General features: G+C 37.9%; 1 protein-coding gene across 1 annotated transcript; it reads left to right on the top strand.

Moving 5' to 3' along the window:
• Positions 1-1,789: 1,789 nt before the first annotated feature.
• LOC105441158 (caspase-3-like) lies at positions 1,790-11,850 on the top strand. The gene is made up of 7 exons (XM_030987537.1): positions 1,790-1,793; positions 3,459-3,556; positions 3,964-4,134; positions 5,181-5,409; positions 9,837-10,016; positions 10,418-10,527; positions 11,198-11,850. The coding sequence occupies exons 1-7, from the start codon at positions 1,790-1,792 to the stop codon at positions 11,540-11,542; spliced, it is 1,137 nt and encodes a 378-aa protein (XP_030843397.1). The 3' UTR covers positions 11,543-11,850.
• The last annotated feature ends 419 nt before the right edge of the window (positions 11,851-12,269 follow it).

Genomic DNA, 12,269 nt, shown 5'->3' on the forward strand with positions numbered 1-12,269 from the left:
ATTCCGGAAAGTGATTTAAGCTTCGTTATCCCGAACGGTCGTAATTCACAAAATATGATACCGGGTTCTGTGTTGTTATTGGAATTATGAATCTTCGGAATAACAATTTTAATTTCATTTTCAGGATCACAAACATTTTCATCTTTGGAATCACGAGCCCTTCTTTTTCTGAATTAAGAACCTTCGGAAAATGACGTGTTGCCTGGAGAGAATAGCAATCCTGGTTTTCAGACAATATAAGCTCACGTTAGATCTTATAACCTTTTGGTATAATAGCTCGTTCCAGCATTCCCGGGAGTGAAAATATTGTCAAAGGGTTATCAAGTGAAATCCTGTGTAAATTTTAATTCTTTACAAGTGCCCCTTCCCCACGTCCTCGACCTTACAATGTTCTTTCTTCTTTTGGTCTAGGATAAAGTGAAGGCCTTCCTCGCCTTGTCCCTTATCGGCAGCTGTGTAGCATTTGTGGCTAGTATCACGGCTTCGTGTATTGCTTGTGACGGAGTGTGTTCATGCTGTACTGTTCCCATGCCTCATGATTCGACACAGTCTGGTAAATAGTTTATGAATATTTTCTGCTTTGAGGGCATGGTTAAAATATGCCCCAAGGTGATCTCGAAACTGTGATGTAAGCTGAGAAGAGGGGGCACAGCACGGAACTTCCCGAGACCACCGATCCCATCAGTCTGTCGTGAAATTTATATTAGTCATAAAAAGAATCTGGGCAATGGACCAGTTAGTAGATGAGTGGATGATTCTTATCTTTCCTTCTCGCTCTCTATTGTATTTCAGACAATGTTACAGCATACCGTGTATTTGAAAACGAACAAGGTATGTATAAAAAAATTAACATTCACAATACAAATATATGAACGGTTACTATAGTCAACATACATTGAAGGCTTCTATAGATATGCAGCTGTAAAAAGCCGCTAAAAATCCCCGCCACGGTGCTTTTTCTGTACGTGAAACTGCGCGCCACAAAGGTCATACACGTATTTCAGAGTTATGCTGAAAGATACAACAACAAAATATGTTTAATAAGCATATTACACTTACATCATAATTTGAATTAAAACGCCGCTGATTACAGCATCACATCTGAACAAGGCTTAACCCTAAAAAGAACCTTTAAAAATGTGGGGGGGGGGGAGGGGCCAAAAGGCCTAAGATCTCAACAACCGAAACTCCCTTCGACTCCAACATTGGTATGTTGATAGATCTTTATAAGATCTACAATATTGCATAGTTTGATTTTTTCTTGATTCGAATATGCTATAATTAGAGCTAATTAATTATGCACAAATTGTAGTTCTTTGTACTTTTTATATTATTCTTAATTTATGGTGATTCTTATGAAACAAAATATGTTCATGGTACAATATACATGTTAAAATTATATATACACAATCTCTGATAAAATGAAGGTAATTGATGAAACCTTTATCAAACTAATGCATTATTATGATGTCATATTATATCATGAACACTTGTTTTGGTGATGATCTCATATGAAGTCTTGAAAGACATGTTTACTTCTTTATGCTGGAGTGATGGTTTATTTGTCTTGTGTATAGTTTATTTGTGTCGATTGACATAATCATATACCCATGAACTAATATTATATTGAAAAGATGAGTATAAAAACTGCAACATAAGATGTGCATCTAAAAACTCTGTATTTTACATATAGCACTTTTTTTAATCGAATTTTCAGTGACACACGATCGCAAAATCTTACATAACACCCGGACCGTTGACCTGGCGGGTGCCAATTTGGTATCAAGAGATGAGTAAGACTCTATAAAAAAAAGTCATGAAGTGGCATCGTAAAATATTTAAGCATTGCGAAGTGATCGCGAAAATAGAGGAGGGAGGGGGGGGGGGCTAAATTAGCCATCAAAGGTAACAGCACACCAGTAGATTATATTGTGCAACCATAGGAAACTGCAGCTGCAAGGAATAATTTTGTTGCCAGTTGGATCTTCAGCTCTTAAAACTCCTTGATTTATCGACCTTGCAGTAAACCACCGCCTCTAACAAGCCTCTAACTATAAAAAGACTGGGGGCGAGGTTCGAAGCCGCCAATATTATTGGAAAGCTTGAGTAGTGATCTTTTCACAAAGAAATATCCTTAATATTTCACTTTTTATTTGAACGAACAAGGGAAAATCGAACAGATGTTAAAATATGAATACCAAAGCCTAGCTGTGTCAAGACATTTGCTCACATTGTATGATAGCAGCTTTAATTTGTGAAAAATCTTATTATACAGCCCTTAAACCTGCAATTTGACACTTTTTCGATTACTTTCGGCTCACGAAAATAAAAAGTTAATATGTTCATGTACAGTTCATTATGATGTTATATGTGAGATTAGTGCCCACATATGCCCAGTCGAGTAATTTTGATTAATATTTCAGTAAAGTTTGCTCCATTTCCTTTCGCTTGCCTCCTGTTAAGGTAAGCCCTGTGTACTGCTCGTATTACCAGACGAGTGGTAGCGAAAAGTAATTATCATTACAAAAGCATATTTCCCTTTGAAAGTGGCTCGTAACATTGCAGCTAGGCAGGAATCTTTTGTCTACGTATTTACAAGAGAGATCCAGTTTAGCACATGCCTGGCATATTTTCTCCTGGCGGCTTCGAAGATGGTACAAAGGGAATGAGCTAGATATAAATCCATCTCTTAAAACTTCGTAGCTTAATCGTCTAATATATTAGCATTACTATATATCCTAAAAGATAAAGGAATGTAATTATAATTTGTTTGGGCTGGTTTGAAAAGCTTATCGGGGAAAAATGTTGCACTGATTCCTGAAATATCACTCTTATTAACCATATACTTACGACGTTTTGATATTTCCCTCCACTTTTGGGCCAAAATTGACTATAATGTTCCCTTTTGGTTAGGGGTATAATTTTACCAATCGTTAGTATCAGCAAAGAAGATTTGATGGCTCATTCTATGTAAAAAGGAACCCTGATGCTAGAAAAAAGTGGTCAAATTTACTTTAATCAACAACAAATATGATCCTTTGGGTACATTTTTGGCCCCAAATGGCCATTTGTATTATCAATTTGTCCAAAATCAGGCCAAATATTCAGTCAGAATCTATTGATGGTGGGTCTTGAATGATATCAAATTTCAATATACAAATCTACTCTGATATCAGAACATTGAATCCCATTGAATGAATATATTTTGTTCGGACCACTTTGGTCATTTAAATCGCAGGCTAGCGTTCTGCTGCACGAGTTGAAAGTTGTCGCGGTAGGGCGCTGTTAATTTGGGAATCCAACGAATTAGCTCAATATAGAATTTTGTTTTAAATTAATCATCTACTTGTGTGTCAAACTCGGTACCTTTATGACAAAAGAAAAAATGAATCGCTTTGCCGCCCGGTTGTACTAAAATAGAAACATCCCTTTCCACAATCTATTTCCACTTTCATCAGAGCCACTAATTGACATTGCACCCGACGTAGATGGCTTATACACGGATTGGAATATAGAAAAGGCAGAGCCAAGGCAGGAACAATTTGACCCCGAAAAAGTAAATATACGGTTTAGGGGTGTTCATTAATTTTCCCCCTTTTCTTCATTAATTTCTTCTTTTCTCTAAGTGCCTTCTCCTTTGGGGTTACTCAATAAAATATATTATGGATAACAGATTATTATAGGTCTTCTTAAGTAAAAAAAAAAAAAAAAAAACCTCCTGAGTGATGAATTGTTTAAATACATTTTAAGATTTTAGGTTTTTGCTTGTAGTCGTCCGCCATTACATCACAGTGACTCTTCCGATTTGGCAAATTAGAAATTCTCTCAATAGTGATTAAAACTTTCAAAACTTCTAAAGTTTCTTATTGTCGGTAATATTTTGTTCACAATTTCTGGTTCTCTAATGCTTTCTTTCAGAGCAATTTGCTATAATAATGTTTGATTTTCGTTTATACCCGTCAGAATTACGTGTTGCATACATCTGTCTTCAAGGGGCTCGTACTCATAATAAATAATGATCGTTTCCATGAGGCAAAAGATCGTCCTGGATCGGAGCTGGACTTGATTAATATCCAACATGTCTTCAGACGAATCGGCTATGAGCCTGTCATCATGACTAATTTGTCTGCCAATGTAAGTCAACGACTCAACGTCGTCATGCATAGAAAAGCGCGACTTTCTGTCCAAAACTCTGAAGAGCCCACTGAAAGTTGCTGCAATAATACACTATTATGTTCCAAAAGTGATCCAGAAATATGATTCAAATATAAAAGTATCAGCTTCTTCTCTGGAAGAAGCTGTCATTCGTACTATACCGTTCTGTGGATGTTTCCAACAAATCTTTCAAACGTCAAATTTCCCCTTTATGAATCGTGATCAACATATGAACGTTGTATTTCATCTGTATATCGAGAAACACAATTATCTCCCTAAGCTGTTTCACAATGCAATAATGTATATCGCTTATAAACAACAGTTCGTTTCTAAGAGCTCTTTGAAACTAGTGTTTTACAATCTATGTATGAGGTATATAAACATGTATATTACATAGGTTTGGTTGATACTCCAGTCATTAGTTTATTGCCAGCATTGAGACTTTTTTTACGTCAGATATTTTAGACACTTATTCCTCTGAACAATCGGATAACCGTATGTTTTCTTTAACCCTTTTCCCCCCTTTTTCTTTGACATCAAATTTGTATTCATCTTTCCGCATTTCGTTATGCCCCCGCCCACGGAAGGTGGTGCCGGATTATTATCATTATTATTTTTATCATCATATTTTTCTCACTATTGTCGATAGTGTTATTTTGTATTGATTAACATTAATTCGATCTGAATTGTATATTTTACAGTGTTAAATTGACAAATTCAAACTGATTGTAAACTTCTCCAATACCCCAATTTGGGTGACTCAAGAATAAATTGTCATTGTCATTGCCATTGATAGCACATTAAAACCATATGCCTGCCAATCATAAATTTAAAAGTTGACCTACACTGACCTTTAACGGGATTCATTTTCTAGATTATTGACCTCTGTCTGACACCGCCTAATGACTGTAATATTGACTGGCTTATCTTTCAGGAGATAAAAATGCTATATTACCCTTACTAAAATTATATTGACCTCCTCTTCGACTCGATCAATATGTCAAATCATCAATTTCCCCGTGCAGGAAATTCGTAGCTTTCTGGACGAGTCTGTAAGCAGAATAAATCTAGAAGGACCCATCTGTCACCCATCGGTGGTTCTTGTTCTAATGAGTCATGGTGAGAAACGAGGCATCTATGGTACCGACTCAGAAGTTGTGGAAATTCAGGAAATCAAGTCTAAGTTTTCTGGAAGACAATGCCCAGCTCTCATCGGAAAACCAAAAATCTTCTTTATCCAGGCATGTCGAGGACGTAAGTCATAGGTTTTATAGGACACGCTAATCTAAGAAAGTAATGTTAAGTGATAAATGCATTTAAACATGAGGCTACTTACAGTCCTCGTATAAAGTTATCTGATGGTACTTGGTACTTGGTTGGGTAATCCATTTGGCAGCTCACTCAGGAAGCTAAACTGGGATGGTACGTGAGGCGAGTAACTACAAGGAGTACCAAATTATAGTCGCAACGACTCAGCCAGCCGCTGAATAAGCAGGGGGGGGGGGGGGGATAAGAGGACCTTTTTTGTTTTTTTTTGGTCTCGAAGTTTGAAAATTTGACATTTTTTCCGGTGGGGGGGGGATGAGGTCACCTATTTTAGGTCAGCCATTGGCATAATTAAAAAAAAAAACATCACAAAAGGGGGGTGGGGTTTGCTCCAAAATACACACATTAAAAAACCGAAGGGGGGTTCATCCCCCCCCCCTGCGTACGCGCCTGCTCGTCTGAATACAGTTTTCCCCCTCCTGCGCGAAGCGCGGAAGCTTTTACGTTTCATTAAATCATTAGAGAAAGAAGACGATTCGTTGTACCGTTCTCGACTCTTAATCCTCGCCTAAATTCACCCCCCCCCCCTCCCGCGCAAAGCTCGGATGCTTTTACGTTTCATTAAATCTTTAGAGCAAGAAGCCGATTCGTTGTACCGTTTTCGACCCTTAATCCTCGTCTGAATTCAGTTTTCCCCTCCCTCCTCCCGCGCGAAGCTCGGAAGCTATTACGTTTCTTTAAATCATTGGAGAAAGAAAACAATTCGTTGTACCGTTCTCGACTCTTAATACTTGTCTGAATTCAGTTACCCCACCTCCTGCGCGAAGCGCGGAAGCTTTGACATTTAATTTAATTATAAGAGAAAGAAGATGATTCGTTGTACCGTTCTCGACTCTTAATCCTCGCCTGAATTCAGTTCCCCCCTCCCCTCTCCATCCGCGCGCGAAGCGCGGAAGCTTTTACGTTTCATTAAATCATTAGAGAAAGAAGACGATTCGTTGTACCGTTTTCGACTCTTAATCCTTGTCTGATTTCAAAAATGTTTTTTGTCTGCTCCTTTTTCTTCATACGTCCTGTCCTTATCTCTCCTCTCTTTTTTTGGCCGGCGTTTTTTTTTGGGGGGGGGGGGTGGGGCGCCCCACTGCCCCCTGGCTACGCGCCTGCGGTCAGATGAACATCTTTTGATACCTTGTCTGCCCCCGGAAACTCAAGGGTTGAAGGCAAAATACGGTCAGATAAGCATTCAGGGGCCCGCCTCAGAGCCTCCTGGTGGGGTCGAGGGTGCGGAAACCCCTAAATCTCAGGGGTTTCAGGCATTTGATTATGGTCAGATGAACATATTTTTACACCTTATTTGTGACACTGGCAGGACACTGATTGGCGTGATGTCCAGCGGGCGGAGCCCCCAGAAGCTCAGGGGTTTTAGGCATTACATTACCGTCAGATTAGCATCTGGTGGGGTCCAGGGGGGGTTTTAGGCGTTTAATTACGGTCAGATGAGCAATTTTGTATACCTTATTTTGTTGTGACACTGGTTCTTTCTTTATTGCTCCCTTTCTTTCTATTTCTCTTTAAAATGCTTTTCCAAAAAAAAATGGGGGGGGGGGGGAGCTGGAGGCTCCCGATCCCCGCCGTTCCGCGTGCCCAAGGAGCATATTACTTGCCTGGCTGTTAATTTACAAACGCATACAAAAGTATAATTTACTAAAGAATGAGGAAAAACCTCGGAAAATTAAGTCATTTCAGAATTATGTGTGAACCACCGTTATGTAATTAGAAATAAACCATGTTTAAATTTTATTTCCCCCGAGCTCCCTTCCCGATCAATACGCCAGTGCCCCGCCCCCCCCCCCCCGATCTACACTTGTTGTCGGAAAAATCGCAACTGATCTCCCCTACCTTTCTTCTTTCTCTTTTTTTCTTTCCCTTTCTCTCCTCTTTCCCTTTCCCTTCCCTTCCTTACTCTCTTTTAGGTTTGATGACGGGGGGGGGGGGGGGGGGGAGGGGGAGGCAAGGTCATTTCGGTCCCCACCCTTCTCCACACGTTGTTGGCGGGATTACCTGCAAATGATCTATTTCCCCTTCTTTTCACCTTTTTTTCGGTCCCTTTTAGCTCTCCTTTTTTTCTCTTCCTTTTTTCTCTCTTTTTTTTAGCGGGGCGGGGGGAGGCAAGGGCATTTTGCCCCACTCCCACCCTGAACCACAACTTGTTGGCGGAAAAATTGCAACTGATTCCCCTTTCATTCTATTTCCTTCCTTCTCTCTTTTTTTTTTGATTGGGGGGAGGCGAGGCTCTTTCGCCCCCCCCCGATCACTTCTTCCCCCTTTTCTTTTCATCTTCCTCTTCTTTCTTTCACTTTCTCTCCTCTTTTCCTTTTTTTCCTTCTGTCTCTCTCTCTCTCTTTTTTCCTCCTTTTTTTTCCCTTCTTTTTTTCCCTTCTTTTTTTCCCTTCTTTTTTTTCCCTCTTTTTCCCCCCCTTTTTTTTCCTTCTTTTTTTTCCTTCTTATTTCCCAGGGGGGGGGGGGCGGGCCCCCGGCCCCCGTGGATCCGCCACCGCAGTCCAGTGCCACTACAAACCAAGCTAGTACGCTTATATGATGTGATAGCCTACAGGTGGCTGCATCATTCTGATGGAGGGTAGAGCAGCCTCCTTAAATTGGGCTATTCATTTTGCATTGATTGCTGAGCCTGGTAGATATTTCCAGATACTTATTGCTCTGGGATAGTATGACAACTTGAAGGATATGATTAGAATATTTTTTTTTAATATAAACCATTCCCCGGTTTTACGAGACAGACCACAAGACCTAAAATATCAGTCTCGTGAGACTTCTATACATTCATCTGAAGGTTTTACGAGACATACCATGGGAACGTCAGTCCGGTGGATCTTCTGACAACTATTTTTAGGGTTCACGAGACCGTCATTAATTTTTGTTCTCGTGGGCTGTTGTGCTGTATGATCAGATGATCATAATTAAATTGTTTTAAACACACACCATTCCCCGATTCCTTTACATATATATACATATTTTTGTTACCACACCTGGTCTTCTTTATTAAAATTAAATTCATAATACGAAAATATTTTTCATGAATTGTTTAACATGCTGTTCCATTTTGTCAGCCCCATATATAAACATTTTCTTTTTGATTTTTTTTTTCATCATATCGACATCACTTTAACATCAGTACATCTCATCATACTCCACTCCACCATACAACACAGAGGTACTTGCACATCCACCATTCGCTACACACACACACACACACGCGCAGACACGCACACACGCACGCACGCAAACATAATACAGTCACACAACACACACTCACAAACTCAAACACAGAGATCGTAGCCTGTATAAACACATTTTCATTTTAAACTTCACTTTAAGATCTTTCTTTTGAGACCGCCATCCTAGTCAAGCATCGCTAATGATTGCGGTCTCCTGCACGTTTGCCACAAATAGTTCGGATAATACTCTAAATTTATAATAATTGGTCATAGAAATATTAATTTTCGTTAATATATGTATATATGTAAATAATTTTTTGAAATCAAGTTGTTATTTTTTGTATATTTTGTATCATATTTTTAATTAATTAAATCCTGTTCAGTTATTGGTCAACATAGCATCATGTGACCAAACATAACATTGCTATGATGTTACCGAAACGTAAACGGACTATACCATGGATGACGTCATAGGTATGCGATCGGTCAAGATCAATGTGCGACAGATATTAATATTTTATTTTTTTAATTTTCGTTAATGAAGTTTGGTTCGAAAATATAAAACATGTATATCATGCACTATTTCGAGACACTAGTGAGAGTATGTATTCCTCGCAACATACTTTCTTGTAGAGTCAGTGCAATTTATTATACCTTACCTGTACATGTTCTTTGTTATTCAATTATTATATTTGGGAAAATGCAGAAATAAAATAAAATAAAATCAATTTAAATCTTCATTGTGGAAGCTATTCCAATATTATTACATTTATATTATATACCTTTTCATATAATTATGTTCAGTATATAATAACCTTATTAAGTTGCAAGGGATGAGATCCCATTTCGAATTTTCAATTTTCAAATTTAAAACTGTATATATTCATGGGTAATAGTGAAGTGTGTACAATTCCATATGACAAAGTATTCAGAATGTAGTATGAGCGTCGAAATCGGCAGCCTAGCATAGCCGGGTAATGTTGCAAGGTCGATACGTGCGCTTTATAAGAATCCAATATTATTATTATTAAAAATGCAAGATATTTAATCTTTCCCACTTTTTTTTTTGTGTGTGGGGAGGGGGGGGGGGGATATTAGACTTATCTCCACTCTTAGTCGAATGACATGTTACATTTCGAATTTTAAAATGTGCCCTCTTTATTTCACACCCGATTCTAGAAATGCGCACGAAGAGTGCTCTTGACACTGATGATACTAGAAGACTTTCGACAATCGAGATGGTGAATGATCCCGACATCGATTCTTGTTCATCAAGGAGACCGACCGACCATGTACTAGATGTTGATGGCGATGTTCCAGATAACGCTGATATATATGTGGCCTACGCCACTTCCGAAGGTGAATTAAAATCTAAAAATGAGCGAACAGCTAATTAATGATGTCATGCAAGAACATATCTACAAAAATATTATGAGAAGGGAATTGAACTATTTTGTGTAACTTGAATGTTCATTGTTGTAGTGCTTTGATCGAAAATTTCTGATATGTCGGCATTATAAATTCTGAGTTAGATGTGTCAAAAATGTGTCATCGACATTGCATCCTGTTCTATCATTGAAATGAAAGACCAGCTTACCAGTCGCATGTAATGTATAATTAATATCGATAACATTTAAGAAGTTTGAATGTTCAAATTAAATGCTATTGCAATTTTTTTCAAACGTCGGATCGTAATCAGATCGTATAGTGTGTGCGGTGGGCTTAAGTTACAATTTATCACTTTGTATTCACATTGGCAGGTTATTTTTCGATCCGCGATCAAGTGAAAGGTTCCTGGTTCATACAGAGTTTGTGTGAGGAGTTGATTGCCCACGTACATATTGACGATCTTGATACCATCATGAACGGGGTGATTATCAACAATTATCATTCTTTAAATGTTATGAAATGGATCCTAATCAAAATAATGATTGATTGAGAGCGGACAGAGACGGGACATGTATTTCACCTAACACCCAACCAATCATTTAGCCCTTGTTATTTACCGCCCTCAGAACCGACATTTTGACATATTAATGATAATGATAATAATAATAACAATAGTAATGTGCATGGCTGATCGTCAACAAAATGGAGTTAAGTCTTTTGTCAACCCTTGTTTGTTACTTTACGGCAAGTAGCCAGTGAAAACGAACTTGTTTAATCAAATTATGGAAATGCAAGCATTACTTTAAACAAACAGAACTTTGGCCTGGCTCATTTTTTCCTAATTGAGGAGTCATATGAAAGGGCAGATTTTGAACTTTTCAGAAATGTGTTTTTCTCTTTGAAATTCAGATACCGCCCGCAAAATGACCTGTTGGTTTCCTATAAAATATGCATCATATGAGTTGATTCAAATGAAAGAGGAGGATCTAAGCTTTACAAATATGTGTCATTTATTAATGATGATTGTGATTAAGTTATGATAAAAAATCGATAATTCTCTGTTTCATTTTTTCTGGGACGCACTGTATATAAGCCTTTGTTATCTACCTGTTAATTGTTGAGTTTTTTGAAAATAAACTTGATCATAACAGGTAACAAGGCGTGTTATTGGCTTTACGCATTCTGTAGTCGACGGCGAAGGAAAGAAGAAAAAGTGGTTACAAACTCCAGATATATCCAAGCAAGGTATCGGAAAGAAGATTTACTTCATGCCTAACTATCCACCTCGTTCCGACGCTGCATGCAGCTTGACTGACCAACCTCGTTCTGATGCCGCGTGCAGCTTGACTCAACAACCCCGTTTCGATGCTGAATGTAGCTTGACTCAACAACCGGGCCCATCGGGCCCATCATCAGAACAACAAGGCTGTAGTTACATACAAAGCGAATACATTGTAGATTGCCTCGTCAACCATGCATTGTCGGGAAATATATAGAATATAGTGTAAAATAGTTTTCTTTTTTGTCGAGCGGGGTGACACGAAACTAGTAGTTTCAAATAGACGATTGGTCGACTCGATCTTTGTTTCTGTCGAAACCTTTGCACCAAAAAAAGACGGCGAAAAAGTACACAGATAGCCTGAGCCGCCAGGCGAATGTATAAATAAAGATTTGTGATGTATAAACTATTCATTGTTGTAATTATTACAAGTATGGTAATGGGCAAAAGCTACACCGCTGTATATAGATCTGACGAAATAAATGAAATCGGTAATAGTGAATTGAAACTCTTAAGGATCTTCATTTAAACTATTTTTATTATTATTATGTACAGACACGTATACATAGGAATATAAGAATTTAAAATATATATATATATATGTAACTCCTACTGATTGTGATATAAGAATACCCAAAAGTTTAGCAAATTAACATACGTAGGGATGAACTTTTTTAATTTTCTTACTCAGAATTATAGATTTGTTTTCTATCTGACTAATAATAGAAGAAGAAAAAAAATCACCATCAAGTGTTATTTGTTTTTTTTTTTAAATCTACTTTATAGGCGACTTAAGGTAATTTTGATCTCTAAATATTGCATGTTACTTAAGTTCAAAATTATCATTCAGTTCATATTGTCCTACTTTGCATTTGAAATTATGCAAAGCTTAATCATTTTAATATGCTCTCAAGAGGCTCTGAATTCAATTTATGCTGTTTATG

The sequence above is a fragment of the Strongylocentrotus purpuratus genome, unplaced genomic scaffold (assembly GCF_000002235.5).
Source record: "Strongylocentrotus purpuratus isolate Spur 01 unplaced genomic scaffold, Spur_5.0 spur5_scaffold_16, whole genome shotgun sequence".
Classification (NCBI taxonomy): Eukaryota; Metazoa; Echinodermata; class Echinoidea; order Camarodonta; family Strongylocentrotidae; genus Strongylocentrotus; species Strongylocentrotus purpuratus.

Coding starts and splice junctions, on each gene's coding strand:
- LOC105441158 (XM_030987537.1), top strand. Junction 3,557..3,963: donor AACAATTTGACCCCGAAAAA/GTAAATATACGG, acceptor TATACCCGTCAG/AATTACGTGTTGCATACATC. Junction 10,528..11,197: donor TTGATACCATCATGAACGGG/GTGATTATCAAC, acceptor TGATCATAACAG/GTAACAAGGCGTGTTATTGG.